The sequence below is a fragment of the Sus scrofa genome, chromosome 5 (assembly GCF_054392235.1).
Source record: "Sus scrofa isolate SSC_HxYL_T2T_F1_AM1 chromosome 5, Sscrofa_HxYL_maternal_Yorkshire_Landrace_v2.0, whole genome shotgun sequence".
In the NCBI taxonomy this organism is placed as follows: Eukaryota; Metazoa; Chordata; class Mammalia; order Artiodactyla; family Suidae; genus Sus; species Sus scrofa.
In genome coordinates, this window is record NC_139387.1 from 7,472,732 (window position 1) to 7,497,646 (window position 24,915).

The 24,915-nt window shown below is 46.4% G+C and overlaps 1 protein-coding gene and 1 long non-coding RNA gene across 2 annotated transcripts; one reads left to right on the forward strand and one right to left on the reverse strand.

Annotated features, from left to right (window-relative positions):
• Nucleotides 1-9,300: 9,300 nt before the first annotated feature.
• RBX1 (ring-box 1) lies at nt 9,301-24,423 on the reverse strand. Its single transcript, XM_021091464.2, has 5 exons — nt 24,328-24,423; nt 22,327-22,405; nt 16,763-16,833; nt 13,851-13,936; nt 9,301-10,289 (listed from the first exon to the last, which is right to left on the reverse strand). Exons 1-5 carry the CDS (start codon nt 24,403-24,405, stop codon nt 10,277-10,279), a joined length of 327 nt encoding a protein of 108 aa, XP_020947123.1. The 5' UTR covers nt 24,406-24,423; the 3' UTR covers nt 9,301-10,276.
• LOC146403103 (uncharacterized) lies at nt 16,464-17,944 on the forward strand. Its single transcript, XR_014803005.1, has 2 exons — nt 16,464-17,108; nt 17,396-17,944. It is a non-coding gene; the product is annotated as an uncharacterized LOC146403103 (long non-coding RNA).
• Nucleotides 24,424-24,915: the final 492 nt, after the last annotated feature.

The window sequence follows — 24,915 nt, forward strand, 5'->3', positions numbered from 1 at the left end:
CTCATCTCTGGGTCAGCTTCGGGGGAATCTGAATTTAGACAGTCGCACTAGAGGACAGGACCAGAAACGGAAGGTCTACTTCAGATGCTGCGAAGCTTTGGACACTTGCTCAGGGGCAGCCAGATGAGGGCCAGTGGAGACAGTCCCGTCTCCCCAGGCCGATCGTGCCGATGGGGATGTTTTCACATTAGACCAAACTGCCCGTGGCTCTGAGGGAACCTGAGTGGGTCTCTGGTCCTTCCAGCCTGCAGGCACCTAACCAGCCTTCCCCTGAAAATAGCTGCCATTCGTAAGCACCTGCTATGTGCCAAGCCCTGTGCCAGGCACTTCACTTACCTTATGCTCATTCTCATGACAACTTGCAGGGAAGATAATATGCTCTTTTAACAAACAAAGCAGTATGGGAGTGCTATAAAGACAGATGTGTAGACCAACAGATCAGAATAGAGAGCCCAGAAAGAAATCTTCACACGTAAGATCAAAAGTTTTTTTTGGAGTTCCTGTTGTGACTCAGTGGGTTAAGAACCCGACTAGTATCCATGGGATGAGGGATCCAGCAGTGCCACAAGCTGTGGTGTAGGTTGCCAATGCAGCTCAGATCTGGCGAGGCTGTGGCTGTGGCTGTGGCACGGGCCAGCAGCTGCAGCTCCGATTTGACCCCTAGCCTGGGAACTTCCATATGGTGCAGGTCGGTGTGGCCCTAAAAAGACACACACACAAAATTGTTTGACAAGGGTGCCAAGACTATTCAATGGGGAAAGGACAGGCTCTTTAACAAATGGTGTTAGGAAAACCCGATATCCACAAAAATGCAGTTGTGCCTCCTTATACCATATACAGTTATTAACTCAACATTGCTCAAAGAATTAGATTGAAGCGCTTAAACTATAGGAGCAAACATTTGTGACCTTAGATTTGAGAATGATTTCTTAAATATGACACCAAAAGTATAGGCAACAATATTTTTTAAAACAGTAAATTAGACTTTATCAAAATTTAAAAAAATTTTGCACATTAAGGGACATTACCAAAAGAGAGCAAAAATCCACAGAATGGGAACAAGATTTTGCAAATCGTATAACTCATAAGCATCTAATATCTAGTTTATATAAAGAACTCCTAGAACCGATCACCAAACAACGCAATTTTATAAACCTGTAAAGAATTGTACAACTTGGAGTTCCCATCATGGCTCAGTGGTTAATGAATCTGACGAGGAAACATAAGGTTGCAGGTTCGATCCCCGGCTTCACTCAGTGGGTTGAGGACCTGACGATGCCGTGAGCTGAGGTGTAGGTCGCAGACATGGCTCGGATCCAGCATTGCTGTGGCTCTGGCTCAGATCCAGAGCTGCTGTGGCTGTGGCATAGGCCAGTGGCTACAGCTCTGGTTAGACCCCTAGCCTGGGAACCTCCATATGCCATGGGTGTGGCCCTAGAAAAGACAAAAAAAAAAAAAAAAAACAGAATTGTACAACTATACATAAAAAAAGAAAAAGCAAAAAAAAAAAAAAAAAGAATTGTACAACTATGAATGCAATAAATTCATTAAGTAATTAAAAAAAAAAAACCTGTAAAGATCTTGAATAGAAGTCCCCATTGTGGCCCAGTGTAAACAAATCTGACCAGTACCCATGAGGATGCAGGTTTGATCCCTGGCCTCACTCAGTGGGTTAAGGATCCGGTGTTGCCTCGCCTGTGGTGTAGGCCAGCAGCTGCAACTCCGATTTGACCCCCAGCCTGGGAATGTCCATATGCCGCAGGTGCGGCCTCAAAAAAGAAAACAAAAAACAAAACCAAAAAGACAAAACAAAGCAAAAAAAGTTAGTTAGATGATGCAAATATTTAAAGTTATCAGACTAAGATCTCCAAACTGAGGTTAGCTTTGCAGTAATGGGCTGTTATTGGTCTAAGTCTATTGGCTGAGGCTGCTCCCTCTGCAGAGAGCAGGGGCGGGCACTGCCTACTTTTGCCCCAGGGAGTCTCCAGTTTTAGGTGTCCAAGATTAATCCCATTTAGAGGTCAACTGTACACTTTATTTGGGTATATTAATGCTCTCAATCTCATTATAGCCCAATCTTGACTGCCTGGGATTCACTGTTTCTGTCTGCCCCTCTGTAATCCTAGCTCTGATCTCTTTGCCGTTAATTTCAGCAGGTAATCTAATTTACTCTACTTCTCACTTTTCATAGTATCCCTAGGTATACCATTTTTATCCTTATGCCTATTTTAAAGATAAGGACCCCAGGCTCAGAATCGTTGTCAGAGTCACCTCATGTATTGGGAGCAAAGCCAGGATTTTAACCTAACCTCATTTGAGCCCCTCGCCATGGGAAGATCCTGGGGATCAAGAAGACCGGAGGGAGAGATCTGAGGAGGATGGAAATACGCAGACAAAGCTGTGTACTCAGGAGGATGAGGATATAACGAAGTAAGATGTAATGGCAGCAGCAGCGGTGCTGGGAACTCGGGCGAAGCTGGGAGAGAAGGCTCCAGAGCCTTACAGCATCTGCCACCTTTACAGTATCTTTACACTGGAGATAAGGAACAGTGAGGTGGACAGTGTGACACAAGGAGGTAAATACAGCCTCAGATGTCTCCAAGGTAATCCGGGATGGGAGTGGAGCCCAGGAGCCCAGCCACTGACTTTGTTTAAAAGCAAAGATCTGGGAGTTCCCGTCGTGGCACAGTGGTTAATGAATCCAACTAGGAACCATAAGGTTGCAGGTTCGGTCCCTGCCCTTGCTCAGTGGGTTAACGATCCGGCGTTGCCGTGAGCTGTGGTGTAGGTTGCAGACGCAGCTCGGATCCCGCGTTGCTGTGGCTCTGGCGTAGGCCGGTGGCTACAGCTCCGATTCAACCCCTAGCCTGGGAACCTCCATATGCCGCGGGAGCGGCCCAAGAAATAGCAACAACAACAACAACAACAAAAAGACAAAAGACAAAAAAAAAAAAAAAAAAAGCAAAGATCTGATGGAAGAAGCAGCTAGGAAGAGCAGATGAGACTGAGTCTATGAGAGCACTGGGGAAGCAGTAAATTGTGAGGATAATCCTTCAACAGGCTGAGTCACTGATCTCGGGGGGAGCCTTACCAGAGTCTGAAGACAATTTAGCATCTTAAGGAGGGGATTCCTGTCTTCCTTATTTTATTTTATTATTACATTTTTTTTGGCAGGGTCCATGGGATACAGAAATTCCCAGGCCAAGGACTGAATCTGCACACAGCAGTGACCCGAACCATAGCAGTGACAATGCCAGATCCTTCAACCACTAGGCCACCAGGGAACTCCCTTTTTTCCTTATTTTATTTTATTTTATCTCATTTTATTTTATTTTTGCTTTTTAGGGCCACACCTGCCGCATACGGAATCCCCAGGTTAGGGGTAGAATTGGAGCTGTAATCTCCGGCCTACACCACAACCACAGCAACACAGGATCTGAGCCACCATCTACGAACTACACTACAGCTCACGGCAATGCCAGATCCTTAATCCACTGAGCGAGGCCAGGGATCAAACCCACATCCTCGCGATCCTAATTGGTTCCTTATGGCTGAGCCAGAAGGGAACTCCCATCCTTATTTTAAATGCAAGCGAAAACAAAGCAAGAATAAATGAAACATGGTTACAAATGACCCACCATTTAATCTGATAATTGCAATCTCATTTTCACACAAATCTCATTTGTGTATGGCTGTACCTGTAGCATGTGGAAGTTTTTGGGCCTGGAATTGAACCTATGCCACAGTAGTAACCTGGGCCATAGCAGGAACAATGCCAGATCCCTAACACACTGAGCCACCAGGGAGTTCCTATTTTTAAAATTTTTAATGAAGTATATTGCATATTTCTCCTATGTTGCAATCACAATGTCCATGATAATCCTATTTCCTTTTGGCATCATATAATAAATGCTTCTCCTGTGTGTCTTACATTGTCACAATTAAAGAATCTATTCCTCCCTATTGAAATACTATCATATAATCATAATTCCATGTGATTGGTGTTCGAGCATTTCTCTAAGTTTGTACCTTTGAGGCAATTGTACTTTTTTTTTTTTCTTTTCTTTTTTGGCTGCTTGGGCCAGAGATAGATCCAAGTGGCACCCTGGATTCTTAACCCACTGTGCTGGGCCAGGGATCGAACCTGCATCCCAGCGCTTTGGAGAAGCTGCCGATTCCATTGCACAACATTGGGAAACCCACCCTTCTGCAGAGTCTTGAGAATATAGCTCAAAAGAGTTGGGGAATGTGAGTTGTTGTTGAGGGGGCAGAACCTTTAGACACTACAGAACTGAGTCTTCTGGATTATTCTTTTATGATCCTTTTCTATTGTTAGGGCTCCTAAATCTTGCTGGTGAGGGGAGTGCTGAACCCATCTCAACAATTCAGATGATGACAGAGGCCTAAATCGGGGAGGTAGAGTAGGGGGAGGGTGGATTTGAGTGATGGAAAATTGAAGTATAACAGCTAAAACATGGTAACCCCATGGATATCGGGGCTGAGCGTCAAGGGGCATTAAAGGTGATGCTAAGGTTTTTAGTCTGACTGGATGTTAGTGTCTTTAAATAAGAGAGAGGCTATCAGTTACAGGAAGAAGAGTTTGTTTGGCAGGAAATAGAATATTTAATTATCAAGGCATCTGAAAATAGTTTAATTCACCGATAAGTATAGGCTGATGGGGTCTGCTTTCGTGTAATGGATAGTTTCACGTCTCTGAAGGCAAAGTGCAGACACCATTGGTTTGAAAAATTGCTACTCTGAGGTTGCTCTGACTAGAGCCAAAGAAAGGGGACTCTTTGGTGAAAGAGACCACGCTGTGTCAGCCCTCATCAGATCCTGGGTTTAGCTAGAAATGTGGCCTTGCTTTGGGGGTGATTGCAGAAGTTTCAGAGACAAGAGGACGCTCTGACATCAGGGGCTGTAATGGGAGGCAGATGCCAGCCTCTGCTTAGAGGTGGCTGGGAGAGAACCAGCCTCACAGGTAGCTCACCACTGAGGCAAGGGAGCCGCGAGCTTGGCTGGATTGGGCAGGAGATGGTCTTGGAGGGACAGAGGTTTCAGCAAATTCAGCCCTGGGCTGGCTCAGAGGAGCTCGTGCCAGGCTGGAACGAGATAAGAATGTGTTGCAAAGTTGCAGGCCTGTGAGGCTCTGTACGCCGTGGGGTGAAGGCCCAGTTAAGAGGGCGGGGCAGCGGGCTCCGCTGGGGCAAGAGGTCCCCCAGAGGTGTCCCAACAGCAGGTTGAAACTCGGTCCAGATAGGAAGGAAATAAAGGGCATCTAAAGAACAGACTGTCACTACACAGGGAATCGGCTCTGCCGTGAGCTCTTTGAAAAGAACCGGATCAAATACGGAACAAAAACAAAGGAGAGAAAAGCCAGGCCAAGGACGCAGAAGAGTGTTCTCCAGGCTGAGGAAATGAGTGGAAAATGTTAGCCGAGGTTATCGTAAAATGATGGGCTTTCTAGGAATGTCGAGAATAAATGAGGAAAAGGTGTGGCCCACCTGGCTGGGACTCAAAGGGACAATGGCAAGAACTGAGAACCAAGGAGCTGGCCGACTGTTGTAGCACAGTGGCTGTTAGCAGAGCGGATACATAGCCGCACACATGTAACAGCAGAGCCGATATGTAGCAGCACATATGTAACAAGAGAGTGGATATGTAGCAGACCTCATAGCAGCAGCACTGGCAGTGCTGGTGAGTCCGGCCCAGAAAATGGGCAGCAACTGGGACCGCAGCCAAAAGGATGCCACAAAACTAGTCTGGGAAGGTGTTGGCCATTGAGGCTATTAAGCACCGGATGTTGTCACCCATTTTGCCATTTGCACTGGGCCTTGGGTGCTGCAGTGCTGCTGCCCGCAGCTGTAAGAGATGGCAGCTTGAGTGTGTCTGATGGAGATTATGTAACCTACCTGGTCCCTCTGCGAGTCAGGGAGCGAGGATTCCGTATGCTCAGAGTCTACGATGGGAAATGAACTCTGCGTCCACCAAAGTGGGGATTTCTCTGCTAGTGGAGGGGGCATCAGACCAAACTGAAGACTCTTTCAGGGAGTTCCCTTGTGGCTCAGTGGGTTAAGGAGACAGCATTGTCACTGCTGTGGCTCTGGTTACAGCTGTGATGCAGGTTCGATTCCTGTCATGGGTATGAAAAAAAAAAAAAAAGACCCACTTCAGGTTGTAGCAAGGAGACTAATGACAACATGGCCAGTCAAAGAGGGCCTGGGCTTGGTCAGTGGCAGTGGGAGTGGAGAAGAGCAGATAGTTTGTACTGAGAGCACAACAGTAGAATGAATAGAATTTAATGACCGCTTAGATATAGAGGCGAAGGAGAGGAGAATATGTAAAATGACTTTTGGGGAGTTCCTTCCCGAGCACAGTAGGTTAAGAATCTGATTGCAGCAGCTCCTGTTGCTGAAGAGGCATAGGTTCAATCCCTGGCTTGGTTGCAGTGGGTCAAAGATCTGGTGTTGGAGTTCCCATTGTGGCACAGTGTGTTAATGATCTGGCTTGTCTCTGTGGTGTTGCTGGTTTGATTCCCGACCCAGCACAGTGGGTTAAGGGTCCTGCATTGCTGTAGCTGTGGCACAGATCACAGATGTGGATCTGGTTCAATCCCTGGCTCAGGAACTTCCACATGCTTTGTATGCAGCCGAAATAAATAATAGATAAAATGACTTTTGAATGCTGTGGCTTCAGGAATTGGATGAGTTTCAGTGCCATTAATCAGGCTCGGTCATCCGGGGGGGAGGTATATTTTGAGAAAATGACAGGTCAGTCTTTTTTTGAGGGGGGTGGGGCCGTACCCGAGGCATATGAAGTTCCCAGGCTAGGGGTGGAAGCGGAGCTACACCTTCCGGCCTACACCACAGCCACAGCAACACCAGATCTGAGCCTCATCTGTGACCTACACCACAGCTCATGGCAATGCTGGATCCTTAACCCACTGAGCGAGGCCTGGGATCGAGCCTGTGTCCTCATGGATACTAGTCAGATTCGCTTCCACTGAGCCATATTGGGAACTCCCCCTTTTTCTTTTCTCTTTTTTTAAGGGCACAGTCTAGAGGTGGAATCGGACTTCATCACAGCCACAGCAATGTGGGATCCTTAACCCACTGAGCAAGGCCAGGGATTGAACCCGCAACCTCACGGTTCCTAGTCGGATTCGCTAACCACTGAGCCAAGACGGGAACTCCAGGTGGGTCATTTTTGACAGGCTGAGACCGACGTGTCTGAGAGACACAGCCAGGGAGAGAGAGAGGACACATCTGGATGCCGTTTGCCTAACGATAGTCACTGTGCAAGGGTGTGCGGGCAAGTGACTGATAACAGGCTCTCCAGAGAAAAGAAATGCTGAACTGTGGGCTTTCTCAACTTCTGTGATGTACATATAACCACTCCAGCCAAGTTCAAGGCACCCGCATGAGGGAACGAAAGGGGGGACGATTTGGGAAGAGACGAACACAGTCAGCCCGCCTCGGGGTCCCGCACACTGTAGCGACTATGAGGCTGAGGTCTACCAGACAGAGCAGAACCCTGAGAAGACTCTTCAGGGGTGGACTTAAGAGTAGGAGCTGTGAGAGGACTCTAAGGGAGAGCGGGCACCTTCCAGACGAAGTTCAAGTCTGGGCCCTGCCAAGCTCTCCAGGATTAGCTTCCACCAGTCGTTCATTTTAAGGAAGCCTCAGGGATTTCCTATTGTGGCTCAACCCATTAAGCATCCAAGAGGATGTGGGTTCCGGCAGCTGCAGCTCCGATTCAGTCCCCAGCCTGGGAACCTCCACATGCCGCAGGTGTGGCTGAAAAGAGAAAAAAAGAAAGTCTTGGGTTCTCTTGTGGCACAGTGGGTGTTGTCACTGCAGCAGCCTAGGTCGCTGCTGTGGCGCAGGTTCCATTCCCGGCCCATGAACTTCCATGTGCCATGGGTATGGCCAAAAAAGTCTCTGACTAGACTGTGAGGTGTTTGAGGGGAAAAGCTTCATCTAACTCAGCTGTGTCCCCGGATAGCACACAGCAGGCATTCATTCAGCCAGGAATTCCACCAAGATCTCAGGGAAGGTTCACCAGTTTCACGAGACAACAGAATAACAGGATCTGTTACAAGGGGACAGTTTGGGCTCAACCTAAGAAAGACTTCCTAGACACCTCCCGTTTAGTCTGCCCACCACTTCCTCTGCTCTGGGAACTGTACCCCTCCAGCCCAAGGCTGAGCTTCTCAAGGCCATCACTATTTTCCATGGGAATCTACCAGTCAGTCCAGGGATGGGCCCCTGACACAGTTGGGAATTTTGGGGTCAGGACTAGGAGATAGCCCCTCTCACGCACCCGAAGAGGCATCGGCAACCAGGGTTTTCCGGCCACAGATGAAGCTGCTCTCTGTGAACAAGCGGCAGGGAGAACCCCCAGAAGCGAGGCCTGGTTCTCTTCACTCATTATTACATTCAGCTATTTCTCTCTTTTTTTTGGCCACATCCACGGCATGTGCAAGTTGCCAGGCTGGGGATCAAACCCGTGTGGTCTGGCCCTCTCTTCCATGACAGGATATAGCCCCATTGCTCTCTCAGAATCTGCCTGTCTGGGTCTCGGGACTCTACGAACAAGTGCAGATGAAGGGCCAAGCAGAAGGCCCGGATACGCCACCTGTGCAGAGAGCTGAGCTCTCCACCGCTCCAGTGTCCCCGAGGTCCGCACGACCACTGGAAAGGGGTTTAACAGTGGGGATTTCTGCCAGGGCGGGTAGCCCCGAAGTACCACCCACGACAGCAGCCACCTCCCGGTGGCAAGTGTTTGCTCCATGTGGTGGCCGAGTGCGGAATGGGTTTGACTGGGCTGTGGCCTCAAAGTTCTTCACCACGAAGCTAAAGGGGCTCAGACGTTTTGGTCTCAGGATCCCTTTGCGATCTTAAAAATTGAAGACCCCACGGAGTTCCTGTCGTGGCGCAGTGGTTAACGAACCCGACTAGGAACCATGAGGTTAAGGATTCGATTCCTGGCCTCGCTCAGTGGGTTAAAGATCTGGCCTTGCTGTGAGCTATGGTGTGGGTCGCAGACGCGGCTCAGATCTGGCGTGGATGTGGCTCTGGCATAGGCCAGCGGCTACAGCTCCGATTCGACCCCTAGCCTGGGAACCTCCGTATGCCACGGGAGCAGCCCCAGAAAAGGCAAAAAGACAAAAAGACAAAAAAAAACAAAAACAAAATGAAGACCCCAAAGGGTTTTTGTGTCGGTTCTACAGATAGATGTTTACCATAACGGAAATTGAACCAAGAAATTAAAAAGATTTTAAAAGAACCAAACCCCATCACATGTTAACATAAATATTTTTATTAAAAGTAACTTTCTCAAACAAAAAATTAGAGGAGTGGCACCGTTTTACATTTTTAAAATCTCTTTTATATCTGACTTAATAGGACACAGCTGGATTCCCACCGCTGCTGCTTCTTTCAGTACGTTGCTTTGGTTGAAGGACAAAAAGAAGAGCTGGCCTTGCTGGTCATGCAACTGGAAAAGGGATTTTATAAACCTCCTCAAAGGGCTTCTGGCATCCCCGGAAGTCCTTAGACCATACTTTGAGAACCAATGCAGTAAAAGACCCTGCCTCTCAGTTAAAGACTATACAGCCACCGAATTAACATTAGAACTGGCAGTTCCCTCTACAGCCAAGGCATTTTAAACAAATCAAAAAGGGAAGGAAACGCGAATTCTCCTGTTAACTCAATTTTAAATGACATCAATTTCCAACTTTAGTTCACAGATCACTCTTTTGCCAGCTAAGATTATTTCAAGATGAGTTTTCTAAACTAAGAAGAAACACATTATACACAAAGTTAACATTTATATAGTGTTATAAAGCCTCTTTAGGTACCCAAATGATAGCATTTAATCCTCAGCAGCCACTTTACAGAGGAAAGCCTAGAGCAGAGCGGTGACTTGCCCAGAACTGCCACCGGGAACCAGGCTGTGGACCAGGCTTCCTTGTGACCAAGCGACGTGCTTGCACGACAGTTCTGCTCCGGCTTTAGTGAACAAACACCTTGCTTTCCAAAGCTGGAAGAGAGGACCCCTTTGTTTTTTTTTTTACATACACAAGAGACAGCATCTGCTCTAGCATCCAACTGGATTTTATTTGACACAGAATACAATATGGCTAAGGGAACAGCAAACTGAAAAGACAAAGCAGAAAAGACATGGTTCTATCTAATTTATAATTAAGTAACACGAGGGCAAGTCATTACATGAATAACAAAACAGTTGAGCTTGCTGGAAGAATTCTCTTTTTCTAATGCCCATATCTGAAAAACAAAGTAAATTATTTAATTAATTCCTTAGTAGTTTCCTGTTTGAGGCTATAAAAGTTGCTTAAATAATCAGCAAACCTGGTTAAAACTTGGAAGAGAAGTGTGTGACTGCAAGTGTCCTCCAAGACTGGGAGACCTGACCTCTGCCTCTTTCATCTTAGCAACCTTGGTGACATCTTACCCCCTTCTGAGTGACGGTCACCCTCTGAGACTCAACCCCACCCACCTGAGCCTCCTTCCAGTTACCAGACAGACACTGGGCACTAACAGGGAGGCGAGGGGGAGACGTCAGAGCTGGTGGTGGTGAGAGGGAGCCCCACGGTTGGCCCAGTCAGCAGCTCCGGAAGCTTGTTGAACTCTCAGCCTCTCCTACTGGTAGCAGCCTGGTGTCACCTCAAAGCCCGTACTCAGGCAAATACAGAGAACAGTAACTGAACAGCCTTCCATTTCAAAATCTATCACCAGTTCCAATTACAGCTCTGAACATTCAGCACTGTTGTGAGAGAACTACGGAGACTGGCTTGGATCTCAGGTCCTTTCTGATTTCCCCAGAAGCCAAAATTCCTTTCTGACTTCCCCAGAAGCCGAAATTTGGCTCTAACAAGATTACAAGCAAGGCCAGGAAATTTTTTCCATATAAATGGATTTCTTTCTTTCCTTCCTTTTTTTTTTTTTTGCTGCTCCCATGATATACAGAAGTTCCCAGGCCAGGGATCAGATCTGCAACACAGAAGCAACCAAGCTATAGTGACAACCCTGGATCCTTAACATGCTATGCCATCAGGGAACTCCCTAAATGGATTTCTTGAACACAAAACCCTTCATTATTATCCTAATCTTTTGCCATGGTTCTTTTTGGGGCAGTTAGCCTCTGATTAAAATACTCTGTGGAGTTCTTGTTGTGGCTCAGTAGTAATGAACCTGACTAGTATCCATGAGGATTCAAGTTTGATCTCTGGCCCTGCTCAGTGGGTTAAGAATCTGGCATTGCTGTGAGCTGTGGTACAGGTCGCAGACATGGCTCAGATCCGGTGTGGCTGTGGCTGTGGCGTAGGCCAGCAGCTGCAGGTCTGAATTGGACCCCTAGCCTGGGAACTTCCATATGCTGCCGCTGTGGCTCTAAAAAAGGAAAATAATAAATAAAATAAAATAAAACACTTTGTTATATGGATGGGAACCAGGGCACTAGAACTCTGGTTCACTGCTTCCGTCATCCTGAAGGGCTGTTAGGTCTTTAAGCCGTTGTCATAAAAAATCCACTTAAATACTGTCTAAAAAAGTTCTCACAGGGTAGAGCTCCAGCATTATGTTAGTGGGCTGAAGAATAATCCAGAAGTGGTCTATCAAATATTATAATTTGTTTCTTATGAATTTGTTTTCCCAATGCACTGGTAACCATGGCTGGGAAAAGTCACCAGGTGGATAAAGGGACAGTGTCAAAGCTGGAATTCTTCACACCATCTTCTTCTTAGGCACAGCCCTGGGCATGTGTAACAAGCTATGTGAGACAGTTTTGGTCCAAAATGGAGCCTTGAGTCGGCTCTAGGGCAGAGCCAATTATAAAGGCATCTTGAGAACTAAGAAAAGTTCTGCTTCTGCCTTGACATGCATTACATATCACGGTTCCACACAGAACGCAAGCTCCTCAAGGACACGGAATGGCTGTCTCCCAAAGTTTGTATCTTACAGATTACTTAGCATACACGTTGCTGAATGGAGTGTGATGGTGGAAGATACTGAGTGTTTGGCAGATTTCCTAAAGGATGAACATGCATTTGACAAGATTTCCAAAATTCTTTACCAAAATAAATAATCAAGTCTAAAAACAACAACAAAAAAAAACTGTAGCAATAAGGGATTTCTAAACATTTCACAAACTAAAAAATCCCTATATATATTTTACTCTTTTTCTTTTCTTTTTTTTTCTTGCCACACTTGTAGTACATGGACGTTCTCAGGCCAGGGATCAAATCCAAGCCAAAGCTGCAACCTACACCAATAGATGAAGCAATGCCGGATCCTTAACCCACTGCACCAGCCCAAGGATCCAACTGGCGCCTCCACAGAGACAAGCAGGATTATTAACCCATTGCACCACAGAGGGAACCCCTATTTCATTCTTTTTAAACATAAGAATATCCTACTAGTCCAAACTCATATTTAAATAAAAATTTCTCTTTCCACTGAAAATCTGATAAAGAAAATGACCAAAAATTCAAGATTGGCATTCCCTGGTGTCCTAGCAGGTTAAGGATCCAGTGTTGTCACTGCTACGGCACGCATTCAATCCCTGACCAAGAACTTGTGCATGCTGTGGGCATAGCCAAAAAAAATTCAACAGATAAAACAGCATTTCACAGAGAAATATGAGAGGCGTAAAAATTAATGAAAAGTAATACAAAATCACTCAAAATTTTTAAAAAATGCAATTGAATAAAATTTTCACCTATAATATTAGGTGAGATGGAAAAGTTTTTTTTTTTTCTGCTTTTGAAGGGCCACACCTGTAGCACATGGAAGTTCCCAGGCTAGGGGTCGAGCTGGAGCTGCCGCCTATGCCACAGCCACAGCAATGCCAGATTTGACGTGAGTGTGCAACCTACACCACAGCTCACAGCAATGCTGGATCCTTAACCCATTGAGTGAGGCCAGGGATCAAACCCAAAACCTTGTGGTTCCTAGTCAGATTCATTTTCACTGTGCCATGGTGGGAACTCCTTTTTTTTTTGCTTTTTAGGGCTGCACCTGCAGCATATGGGTGTTCCCAGGCTAGGGGTTGAATCAGGAAGCCAGGGGATCAAACCCACATGCTAACGGATACTGGTCGGATCCGTTTCTGCTGCGCCACAAGGGAAACTCCCCAACACATACATACTCTTTAACCAGCAATTCCTCTTCTAGGAATTACTATTACAGATACATATAAAAAAAGTCTCTATGTATGTCCACCCGTATACATGGAAGCACACATGTGCGGACACTCAGGAAAGCTGCTGAAAAGCTCCTGCTGACAGTCACCTCTGGGAGAGAGATGGGAATAAGGTACACCCTGCGACTATTTGATTTTTTGAAAATTTACATGTCATGCTTTATTTACATAATAGAAAAAGCACCAACAATAATAATTTAGTTGAGATAGCCATAAACGCCACATCAGAATTAATCAGCGGAGATAATGCAATGAAACCTGATAGGTGGATATACTTCTAGCCCAAAGCAAAGATACCTGACACTGGTTAGCTCCTGGAGCCTTACTGCAGATGTGATTTTGGAAATAGTTAACAGTTTGTGAATTATCGTATTTTCTACTTTCACGGACCCTAGACGGTTAGGAAACTCTAGGCTGCAGGCTTCTAACTCTGGTCTCACCTTCTATGTCTATCTTCCACATAGATGAGTCCTTGTCTAACTAACCAAGAGCTAGTTTATGAAACAAGGCAAGTTTCACGTGTCCATCTTTTAAGACCACGCGCCCGCCAAGCTTGAAGTGAGTCAAAGAATGGCACCAACCACAACACCCACCCTTACAATGTCAAAACAGCCAGAGACACCTACTTTTGGAATTCCCACTCTCTGTTGTCCAACGGACACACCTGCCGTGTTTTGAGCCAGCGGGAGATGCAGTGGAAGTGAAAAGCATGCTGGAAAAAAAGACAAATTTTATTAAAAATAATCCTGTGCAGCCTCAGCTATCTACTGACGATCCATCTCATCTCCAGGGCAGTAGGGTGGTTACACACGGGGCTGGAGAACAACGGGCGGTGACAAACAACAGGAGACAAAAGAGCCCCAACTGGCTATACCTTGGTTAGGTACAAGGCCATGTCCAATGAAACATCTGTTAGAAATGTCATTACTAGAAAGCATGGCGGATGTTCCAGCAGGGAGCTCTCTTCTCTTCTTTGTGTTTTTTTTTTTTTTTTGCTTTTTAGGGCAGCACTTGCAGCCATATGGAAGTTCCCAGGCTAGGGGTCCAACCAGAGCTGTAGCTGCTGGCCTACGCCACAGCCACAGCAAAGCGGTGTCCAAGCCACGTCTGTGACCTACACCACAGCTCACAGCAACGCCAGATCCGTAACCCACTGAATGAGGCCAGAGATCAAACTGGAGTCCTCATGGATGCTAGTCAGACTTGTTACTTGAGCCACAATAGGGACTCCTAGTAACAGTCTTGAGATCTGGTCAGTGTGTCTCTTAAAACATGCCTGGAACTTAAAGAATCATAATGTGGATTATCACCTATGAACTGTCCTTTGACAAAACAGAAGCAGAGCTCAGTAGGGAAGCATGGAGTCCACAGCCAGTACCCGGGCCACCAACAGGACAAATACTCCCCCAGAGCTGACAGCCTTTTGAAAGATCCCTCTCCTCCTGATGACCATACAGTACAAAAAAAGAGGAAAAAAACAAAACTTCCCAAAGGCAGAAAGCAGAGGCATTCTTCTCAGTCCCCAGGTGGCAGGGACAGGCGCACTCAGGCCACCCAGCCCCGGCTCCCCGCCGTGCACCCCGCAGCCGCACTCTCCCAGCCACCTCGGGAGATGGAGGCAGAGAGGGGCTGCAGGCCAGTGACAGCATCCCTCAGCGTCCCGGATCCCAGCCTCCTGCCCGTTAACAATCGAAGACCTAGTGATGGGTGCATGGAGCAGTCTCAAAATACACTGCCTAGCGCTTCACGGGAGACCTGTAAACATCTATGACCTCATTTGAGCCTCTGGCAACCCTGGCGAACAAGCACAACAGGTATTATTATCTTCATTTTACAGACAGAAAACTGAACCCCAGACAAGTTAAGTAACTTGCCTCATTCACAGGGTGGTCAGTAAAAGACCCAGAACTAGAACCTGGGACTAGTCCAGATGTTTCAAGCACACCTGGCAGCTCTTATTGGCAGGCTCTTTCCTTCCGGCACAAAGTGCCACGCTTCTTAGTAAACGCCTGGATGCCATGGAGAACACAGACCCGAGAGACTTTATTTCTTGGTCCCCATAAATGACAGACATTGTCCCTTGGCCAACAGGGGCTAATGTGAAACTGCCAAGGGGCCCTGCCGGCATTAGGAAGGTGCCCACGGGGTGTGGGCAGGGCTTCCACCTGAGGGAGAAAAGGACTGACAGGGACTCTCTCCTCAGGATCACCACCCCAACTTTAAGCTTATTAACAAGTACGCTCGCGACATGCACGAGGTGTTCTACGCACCTCTTCTTTTTTTTTCCTTTTTATGGCACCTGCAGCATATGGAAGTTCCCAGGCTAAGGGCTCCAATCGGAGCTGCAGCTGTAGGACTACGCCAGAGCCACAGCAACACGGGATCCGAGCCATGTCTGCGACCTGCACCACAGCTCACAGCTCACAGCAGTGCCGGATTCTTTAACCCAGTGAACGAGGCCCGGGATCAAACCCGCAACCTCATGGACAGTAGTCGGGTTCTTAACCCACTGAGCCACAAGGGGAACTCCCTCCAAGCACTTCTTAAGAATCAGTTCATCCTGATGCCGACCCTCAGCTCCATTTCACACGAGGCTTAATGAGGCCAATACCTCGCCTGAAGCAGCAGAGACAGGAAGTGGGGGTCTGTCTTCTTAGCCCTATGACAGGCGGGGAGCCCTCTGTCCCCTGGGCACAGGATGCCCGGACAGGACAAATTTAGCTCCTATGACTGGGACTACGTGGCTATAAGAATGAATTTTTTCACACTTGCTGGAAATAACATACTTGGTGTTTGCTGTCATTCACAGCTGTCACACCCTGGAAGGCTGGGCCTTCAGTCCAACGATGTTGCACAAACATTTCTGGCATGAGCCACATTGAAAATAACCCCAATCCCAACTTAGTACATTTGCCAAACTTAAAATACACACATAAACATGAACAATTTATTCACCTTAGTTCCACAAGACATCTAGCCTTTTAAAAATCTCAAGAAATTAAAGATCTCAGAGTTCCCTTCGTGGCTCAGCAATTAAGCAATTAACAAACCCGACTAGGATCCATCGGGATGCAGGTTCGATCCCTGGCCTCGCTTAGTGGGTTAAGAATACGGTGTTGCCGTGAGCTGTGGTGTAGGTCACAGACATGGCTCGGATCCCGAGTTGCTGTGGCTGTGGTGGAGGCCGGCGGCTGCATCTCCAAGTCAACCCTTAGCCTGGGAACCTCCATATGCCTCAGGTGCTGTCCTAAAAAGCAAAAAAAAAAAGGAAATTAAAGACCTCCACTAACAGGAGAACGTTGCTGACAAAAGTGGGTGCCCTTTAGAATGAATACTGACTCTGCAATAACTAGTAATTTTTACCTCGTAACAAGTGAAAGTACAGTGATTTAAAGTCTTTTTTATTATTTAACCATTTGTGTACCTTTTGGGAGAGAGGTGGACGAATCATTTTATTTTTCTTATTTTAAAGACTGGCAAAGCAGGGAAAGCGGTACTATGTTTACAAGCCATGCTGATAGGAAAGAGGTTTCCTTACGTTACAGACTCCCCACGCAACGGTGCACTCTTCAGAAGTAGCCGACGCCTGGTTGGCTTGACACTCTATGCCTGTGGGAACAAGAGCAACGAGATCACTGGACCCAGGCGCAACCACCTTGTCATCTACAGCTGCCCTCTCTGCACAATTGCACAACAACACGACTGGGGTGGCGGCGGTGGTGATGGCGGAAACATGAACAAAATCTCAAGTGGCTAATTAGTCATAATTGTTTTTTAATGAATGTGGAAAGGAGCAAAGACTAGAAAAGGCAGAGATCCGACTTAGCAGTGTGCTTTGCAACAACTTCCTACCCTCGTTTGCAAGTGGAGTAACAAAGGAAAAGGCACTTTTTTTTTTTTTTTTTTTTTTTTTTTGTCTTTTTGCTATTTCTTGGGCCGCTCCCGCGGCATATGGAGGTTCCCAGGCTAGGGGTCTAATCGGAGCTGTAGCCACCAGCCTACGCCAGAGCCACAGCAACGCAGGATCCGAGCCGCGTCTGCAACCTACACCACAGCCCACGGCAACGCCGGATCGTTAACCCACTGAGCAAGGGCAGGGACCGAACCCGCGACCTCATGGTTCCTAGTCGGATTCGTTAACCACTGCGCCACGACGGGAACTCCGGAAAAGGCACTTTTTAATTGTGAACATAACCTGACTTGTCCAAATGCAAGTGATTCCTCCTAATTTGGCAAATTTAGTAATTCTTAAAGCCACCTCATCAGTTTTACTTTCTGAGAACTGACATCTTCTCCCTGCTCTTGGTGAATGCTTCCTCTCAGGCCCTTCCAACACCCAGGTTTGCCCACAGGAAAGCCTAGCTGGTGACAAACTCCAGTCCCTAAAGGAATCAGGCAGACACATGTGAGCTGGGACAGAGCAAGTAAAACGGGGTGAAGAGGCCGGCGGCAAACGGCAGCATGTGCTCTGCATGAGGACATCAAAACTCGAGCCCTTAAAACACCGTCAGCACAGGAGTTCCCCTCGTGGCGCAGTGGTTAACGAATCCGACTAGGAACCATGAGTTTGCGGTTTGATCCCTGGCCGCGCTCAGTGGGTTAAGGATCCAGCGTTGCTGTGAGCTGTGGTATAGGTTGCAGACGCGGCTTGGATCCCATGTTGCTGTGGCTCTGGCGTAGGCCAGCGGCTACAGCTCCAATTCGACCCCTAGCCTGGGAACCTCCATATGCCGCAGGCGTGGCCCTAGAAATGACAAAAACAAAAACAAAAACAAAACCACCACCAGCACAGCAAATCTGTGAGGTCACTGGTTGAGAGACTTGGGGCCCCCATTTAGTGATGCTTACTGCCCCTGAGGCGACTCTGCCTGGTGAATGGAGCAAGTTTCTGCAAATGTATCCAAATATCAATTTCACAGAGGGGGAGAGAAGGGAATTTAAATGAAGTAAAAATCTGACTGAGATCAAGAAAGGCTGAGTAAAGCTCTACTGGGGATAAATACGCAAAGAACAAGAATTACTAATGTGTAATTTGCTTTCTCTGAAGGTGGTAACTAAATGGAGTCTCCCTTCTGAGGAATAAAAAGCTTCAGGAAAGACTATTTAATAGAAGCCAATTACTTCAAACTTCCATAGGTGGCAAATAGTGAAACTGTAAGAAAGTAATGCTGAGATGTTAATGGGTAATTGGTCTTCGGGGAAGAGATAGACCATAACAGTCTTTCCCCACCCTTCGAAAATACGAAAGGCAAAGGTTCTGAAATCACAGAACTTGCTTTTGCTCCCCAGGTTCACACTACAAAAAGAATAACTGGTTTTCCTTCTGATAAAAGTGCAGAATCTAGGCTCTCTGCAGTATATTCAAGAATGTACCAGGATTCCGAATGCATCATATTCAAAGAGATGGCAGAGGTTCCTGTTGTGGCGCAGAAACGAATCCGACTAGGAACCATGAGGTTCCGGGTTCAATCCCTGGTCTTGCTCAGTGGGTTAAGGATCTGGTGTTGCCGTGAGCTGTGGTGGAGGTCGAAGACGTGGCTGGATCCTGCATGGCTGTGGCTATGGCGTAGGCCAGCAGCTATAGCTCTGATTAGACCCCTATCCTGGGAACCTCCATATGCCGCAGGTGCAGCCCTAAAAAGCAAAAAATAAAAAAAATAAAAAAAAAAAAAGAAAGAAAGAAAAAAGAAAACACTGATGGATCTGTGGTTTTAGGAAAAGACTAACTTTTTTAGGGGCAAAGTCTGGGTCTAAGCACTTCTGGATGCCCCTTTCACCTGAGGAACAAGATTACCTGAGGCAGTGGAGGAAATTACACCCAAAAGACCATGTATTTCAGCAACTCGAAAACAGCCGAGAAACGGGGTGATGCACAGTAAGTACAAAGCGAGAGCAGGACATGCAGTATCAATCTGGATTCCAAAGAGGAAGTCTTCAGACCAAGAATGCTTTGTAGGTGAGTTCAACCAGAACAGAGCCAGAACCACTCTTAAGTATTTATGTAACTATTCATTTAATGGCAGACAAGAACTTACTAGAAAATGGTCATTGTTAAATCAAGATTCTTATTTTCATCTTTAACAAAAAGTCTTTTTACAAGAATCATAATTCATCTATTTTCTTTTTTTTTTTTTTTTTTTTTGCCATTTCTTGGGCCGCTCCCGCGGCACATGGAGATTCCCAGGCTAGGGGTCTAATCGGAGCTGTAGCCATCGGCCTATGCCAGAGCCACAGCAACGCAGGATCTGAGCCACGTCTGCAACCTACACCACAGCTCACGGGAACGCCAGATCCTTAACCCACTGAGCAAGACCAGGGATCAAACCCACAACCTCATGGTTCCTAGTCGGATTCGTTAACCACTGAACCACGATGGGAACTCCCAATTCATCTATTTTTGAAAGGAAGACAAGCCCAGTAATGGCAACCAGATTCCTCTTTAGTGCGTATATGTTTCTTATGGGTAAAGCCCTGATTCAGTCCTTGCTTTATCCTAGAGCCCTGCAAAAGGCCCAGAATATAAATATCCATCAAATGAATAAAAGATATGACTTGAAAATACTTTCATAATTGTTACAGGAGTTCAATCTTCTACTTCTTCGCCTGACATTTAAAATATATAGCAAAAAGACAGAAAAAAAAATTAAAATATATAGTAAAGCAGGTGCCTAACTAAAAGCCCACATCAACCCCTCAATCATTCAACACTAAGACAGAATACCAATGGCCTTTGTCTGCTACCATCTTCCCAAGAAGTGCATTCTCTTGCATGCAGAAAGAAACACAGTGACTTAAATACAGATGTTAAAAAAAAGTCTGGATTATATAAAATTATTAACTAGTTACAAAAGAGAGCCCTGAGAAAGTAAAATTTTCTCTGGGTGAAACCCCTTGTGAAAAAGCACAGCAAAAAAAAAATTGGCAAGCATGTAATCAAAACCCCCACCCAAGCACATTTAAAACTGGGCGTGTGTTTTTCTGTGATAGGTGCCTTCTCTTTATACTAAACATCATGGTAGCTGCTGATCTGCTTGGACTGTCCTATGAAAAGGTAAACAGGGTCAAAACTCAGAGAAACCAAGGGCCACAAACTACCAACACAAAATGGCTGATTTGTGCTTTCCAAATTGCAATGGTCACAGACGAGTCCCCTATTTTGTTTTTATTATTAACTGAGCAAATATCGAGGGAGAACCTATTATGTACTGGACACTAGGCTAGATGCTGGAAACACAGGAGTAAATAACATGGACTTATAAATAACCAACCAAATCAAATAACTGCTATAAAGGACACTACAGGATGTCTTAGAAATATTTAACAGAACTGTCATAGCTTGTGTTTGTGTGTATGGACATAGGGTCACGGAAAACACCTTTGAGTGAGTTCAAGGTAGGATCCCAAGACCAATCATGGGTTAGTTTTACACTGCCTAATAAAGCAGACACTGGCCAAGTGTGGTTACTGAGCATGTGAAATGTGGCTAGTCTGAACTGAGATGTGCTGAAGAGTAAAATACACTGTGACGACCTAGTACCAAAAAAAAAAAAAAATTCACTTTAAAATACTGATTACAGAAAGTTCCTATATGTGGACCTATAATAAATAAATAAATAAAAAGAAAATACTGATTACAAAAAGGGGGAGGGGGAGTTTCCTTGTGGCCTAGCAGTTAGGGATATGGCATTGTCACTGATGTGGCCTGGGTTCAATCCCTGCCCTGGAAATTTCTGCATGACACATGGATAGCCCCCCCAATTAATTAATTCACTAATTAAATACGGATTACATTCTGAAATAAAAATATTTTGGAAATAATAGGATAAATACAATACAAATCACTTGTTCTTTTAACTTCATTAATGTGAGTACTGGAAAACTTTAAATTACATATGTGCTCATATTTATGGCTTACACTTAGACTGAATAGTGCTGGGTTTGAAAAAGATAAGGGGGAGAAGAGGCGGTGAATATTCCAGTAGGGGGAACAAGATATGTAAGAGCTCTATACAAGACCACGGATAGTTCCAGAATGGAAGGAAAGCCAGGGTACTACCAGAGTAAGGAGAGTGGCTCGAGATAAAGCTGAAGAGGCACGTATGTGGTTTTCAAAATAAGTTAAAATTTCAATTCTAGAACGTTGAAATTTCTTTGCCCTATTTCTTTCGTGTGTGTGTGTGTGTGTGTGTGTGTTTAGAGTCATACCTGTGGCATATGTAAGTTCCCAGGCTAGGGGTCGAACCAGAGCTGTAGCTGCCAGCGCACGCCATAGCCACAGCCACACCAGATCTGAGACACTTCTGTGACCTACACCACAGCTCACGGCAGTGCCAAATCTTTAACCCATTGATCAAGGGCAGAGATCAAACCCCCGTCCTCATGGATACTAGTCGGGTTTGTTGACCACTAAGCCACGACGGGAACTCTTCTTTGTCCTCTTTCTGATCTCAGTAACAAACCATTTTAGTAACTGAATAAAAAGTAACCTCAACTGCTCCTGGTGTGATCAATAATTCTTGCCCCTAGTACTACAGAAATACTAAGTCCATTAACAGCTATAATTAAACCTACTGTGTGCTGACCACTATGTGTAATGGACTATATGGAAATTTAAATGAAATTTTCTTAGAGCAATTAACTACCTATTTAGATGTTGGCAGTGATGTTAACTACATTTGGGGCTAACACTGAAAATGCATACTCCTTAGACCTCTTCATAAATCTTCCCCAGCAAACATTTGCTCTGCTAGGATATTTTAGCTCAAAGTTAATTTTCTTTCTTTCACTATTTTTGCCTTTAAGTCTGGGTGCAAGATGGGAAATGGAGAAGAAATAATCAACAGTACCTCTGTGCCCGCAATTCATTCTAAATGTGGCCTTATCTTTAGATTGAATAGCCTTATTCTGAGAGATGGATATGCCTTCAGGACACCCTAAAAAAATTACTTTATTTCAAACATACCAACACACCAAATGCAGAAGTCCCCAAGTGCTAAGAATATACTTTATCTTTCCTCGTGAAGAAGAAAATTGGTCACATCAGGATAGCTGCAATCTCTGTAACCTTCTCAAACTTCCTCCCATCCTCCTCCAATTACTTACAAAGATCCATAATGTGGTTCCTGCAGATGGCACAGTTATCAACCACAATATCCCAGGCCCAGAGGGCTACTGCATTCCACTGCAAAGAGAAAAAGGGGGAACAATGCATGCTACTCTTTTAACACAAGCGCACACGCGTGCACACACACACACATACACATACACACACACACTCCAGGATTTCATCCTGTAGTTATCACCTTTTTGGCCACAAAGACCACCAAATAAGAGTTTCTGGATGTTACATGACTCTTTTTTTTAAAATTATATCAGAGAGCATCAGTAGGCTACACGTATGCTTACCCATTCTCTAAACTGTCAACTATATAAACACAAATGAATATCATCTTTTATTTTTTCCTACAGTTTAATTTAGTCAGCCATATCAATATAAATAAATCAGGAATAATTTATAAGTGTCGGTTTTAGGTCTAATAATCACAAACTTGAATTACTGTGCAGGTTCTCCTGGCAGTTGCAAAAGAGCTCAATTTCTGCATAAATACCTGCTCTTCAAGGCAGCTTTTACGCAGGAATGGACAGGTGAAGGCTAGGAAGAGAATGAACTAAGATGTTGATTGGATCATAAAACGGGTAATCGTAGGATAAGCTGGATAACTACCCAGTGTGAGTCCATAGAACAAGGTCATCGCTTAAATCTTATAAGATTATTTCACAACAAACTCTAAAATTCACTGGAATTTCGTATAGTTCCTATCATCAAATAAGCTGATGTTCTCAACTTTTATATGCTCAGACTGTTATATTTAGCTAGGATAATTTCCTTAAGAGTTTATCTAAAAGTGGTATTTCAATAATTCAACCTCTGGCTTCTGCAATAAATATTCCCAAACTCCCTTTCACCCCCTAATTTGGTGACACGTCCCAAACCTTCATCTCCTTCAAACCTAATTTTCAATGTCTAGCAACTTCTTCAACACTTTTCACCGACAGCTTCAACTTGGAGGAAAGAAGAAAAAAAAAATCTTACTTCTATTCTTCAATATGGCTGCTGGCTGTAACTGAGCATGCAGTGCCCACAATGAAACGCCAAAACGCATTAGACGGGGGAATACCGTCAGGGTTTAGCTAGATGTTCCAGGGATAAAATCTTCCCTATTTGGAATCTTCATTTTGGACAGATTTGTTTTATCTAATGTGGGATGGGCACTTTTCTCCCAAACTGCTGGCAAATCACTGTAAGGCATTTCATGCAAAAAGACACGTTCCACATTTCTTCTTTCCCACTTTACCAGGTTGTTCGCAACTTGTATTCAACCCTCCCTACTTGAAACAATACTTGGGCTCCGTTTTCTTTTTAACAAATTCCACCATGCCTTTTTCTTTTTTTTTTCGGATGGGGATTCTGGATATGACCGCAGGACTGGGGCGGCTGTGTAACAAATCAACAGACCTTTCAGAAGAGCCAAGAGTTACACTCGAGAAACTAACTCGGCAGGGGCGAGGGCCAGAGAGGGCTAATGGAGGCCTCGATTAGGCGAGGACCAGGTCGAGGTTCCTCAGAGGGACCCCAAGCTTTGGATAGGGGCGGGGCACGGAGATCACTAGCCCGGTCCTCAGAAGCCTCCAATGCGGTAGGACCTCAGGTTCCCGGCTTGGGCCGTACTGTCCCATCCTCCACCCACCGCAGCCCTCGACTCCCCCTTCCACCCGCCCCACCCTCGCCTTCCCCACCCCTCCACCACTCCAGTGACAGCTCAGGCGCTTGGCTCCTGCATCCAAGTCGCAACCCCGCGCATCTCAATAAGCACCTCCGTGATTGGCCCCTCAGCCTCCGAGCGAAACCAACACTGGCACTGACAGTGGGCCGCAGTCACGCCGATCAACCCTAAGACCCGCCTCCCGGCTTCCTTTGGTGGTACCCGGTCCCCGGAACGCCCTGAAATGAAGCCCTTTCCTCCGCGCCTTGGTCATCCTGGGCCTGCCAGCCAGATCCGCGCCTCTCTAGTTTCCCTGAGGAAGGCGCTGGCGAGACCCAACCTTTTTCACTTCAAAGCGCTTCTTGCCCGCGCCGCTGTTGGTGCCGCTCGGGGTATCCACATCCATCGCTGCCGCCATTTTGGAAACACACGATCTGTCGTCTCGTTACTGCGCCTGCGCGCCAGCGCACGTCTCACTCCCCCTCCCGTCCGGACACCTCCTCCCGCACCCCACCCCTCACTGGCGCGCGAGGGGCAAGTGGGGGCGGAGCGTGTGGCCACGCCTCTTAAAGGCGCTGGTGCTGGTTCCCCCCGCCCCCCACTCTACCCCGCGTCGGCTGGGAGGAGGCGGTTGCCGGAGCTGCTGGGGCGGGGCCGGGCGGGGCCGGGCCGACGCGAGAGAGCCGGGTGGAAACGTTCGAAAGGACTCGCTCTCATCGCCCTTCCTCGGGAAGCCCCCGGCCTCACTCCCTCCGCAGGGGCGGCGGCTGTTTCCTCCGCCTCGGCCGCGACCTGCAGCCCGCGCACAGCCTATCCTTCCCCGCCGCCGCGCAGCTCCAGTGCCCGCGGGTCCTCGTCGCGTTCTTCCGGGGAAAGGGCGAGGGTGGGCGTCCCGCCTCCTGCTGCGGAAACCCAAGACCTCACTCTT

What these genes read in the sequence shown, in the direction of transcription:
- RBX1 (XM_021091464.2), bottom strand. Translation starts at nt 24,405, where the DNA reads ATGGCGGCAGCGATGGATGTGGATACCCCGAGCGGCACCAACAGCGGC. An exon ending in AGCGCTTTGAAGTGAAAAAG is followed by an intron (nt 22,406 to 24,327) that starts GTTGGGTCTCGC and finishes TTCTCTTTGCAG; the next exon opens with TGGAATGCAGTAGCCCTCTG. An exon ending in GAACCACATTATGGATCTTT is followed by an intron (nt 16,834 to 22,326) that starts GTAAGTAATTGG and finishes TTGTTCCCACAG; the next exon opens with GCATAGAGTGTCAAGCCAAC.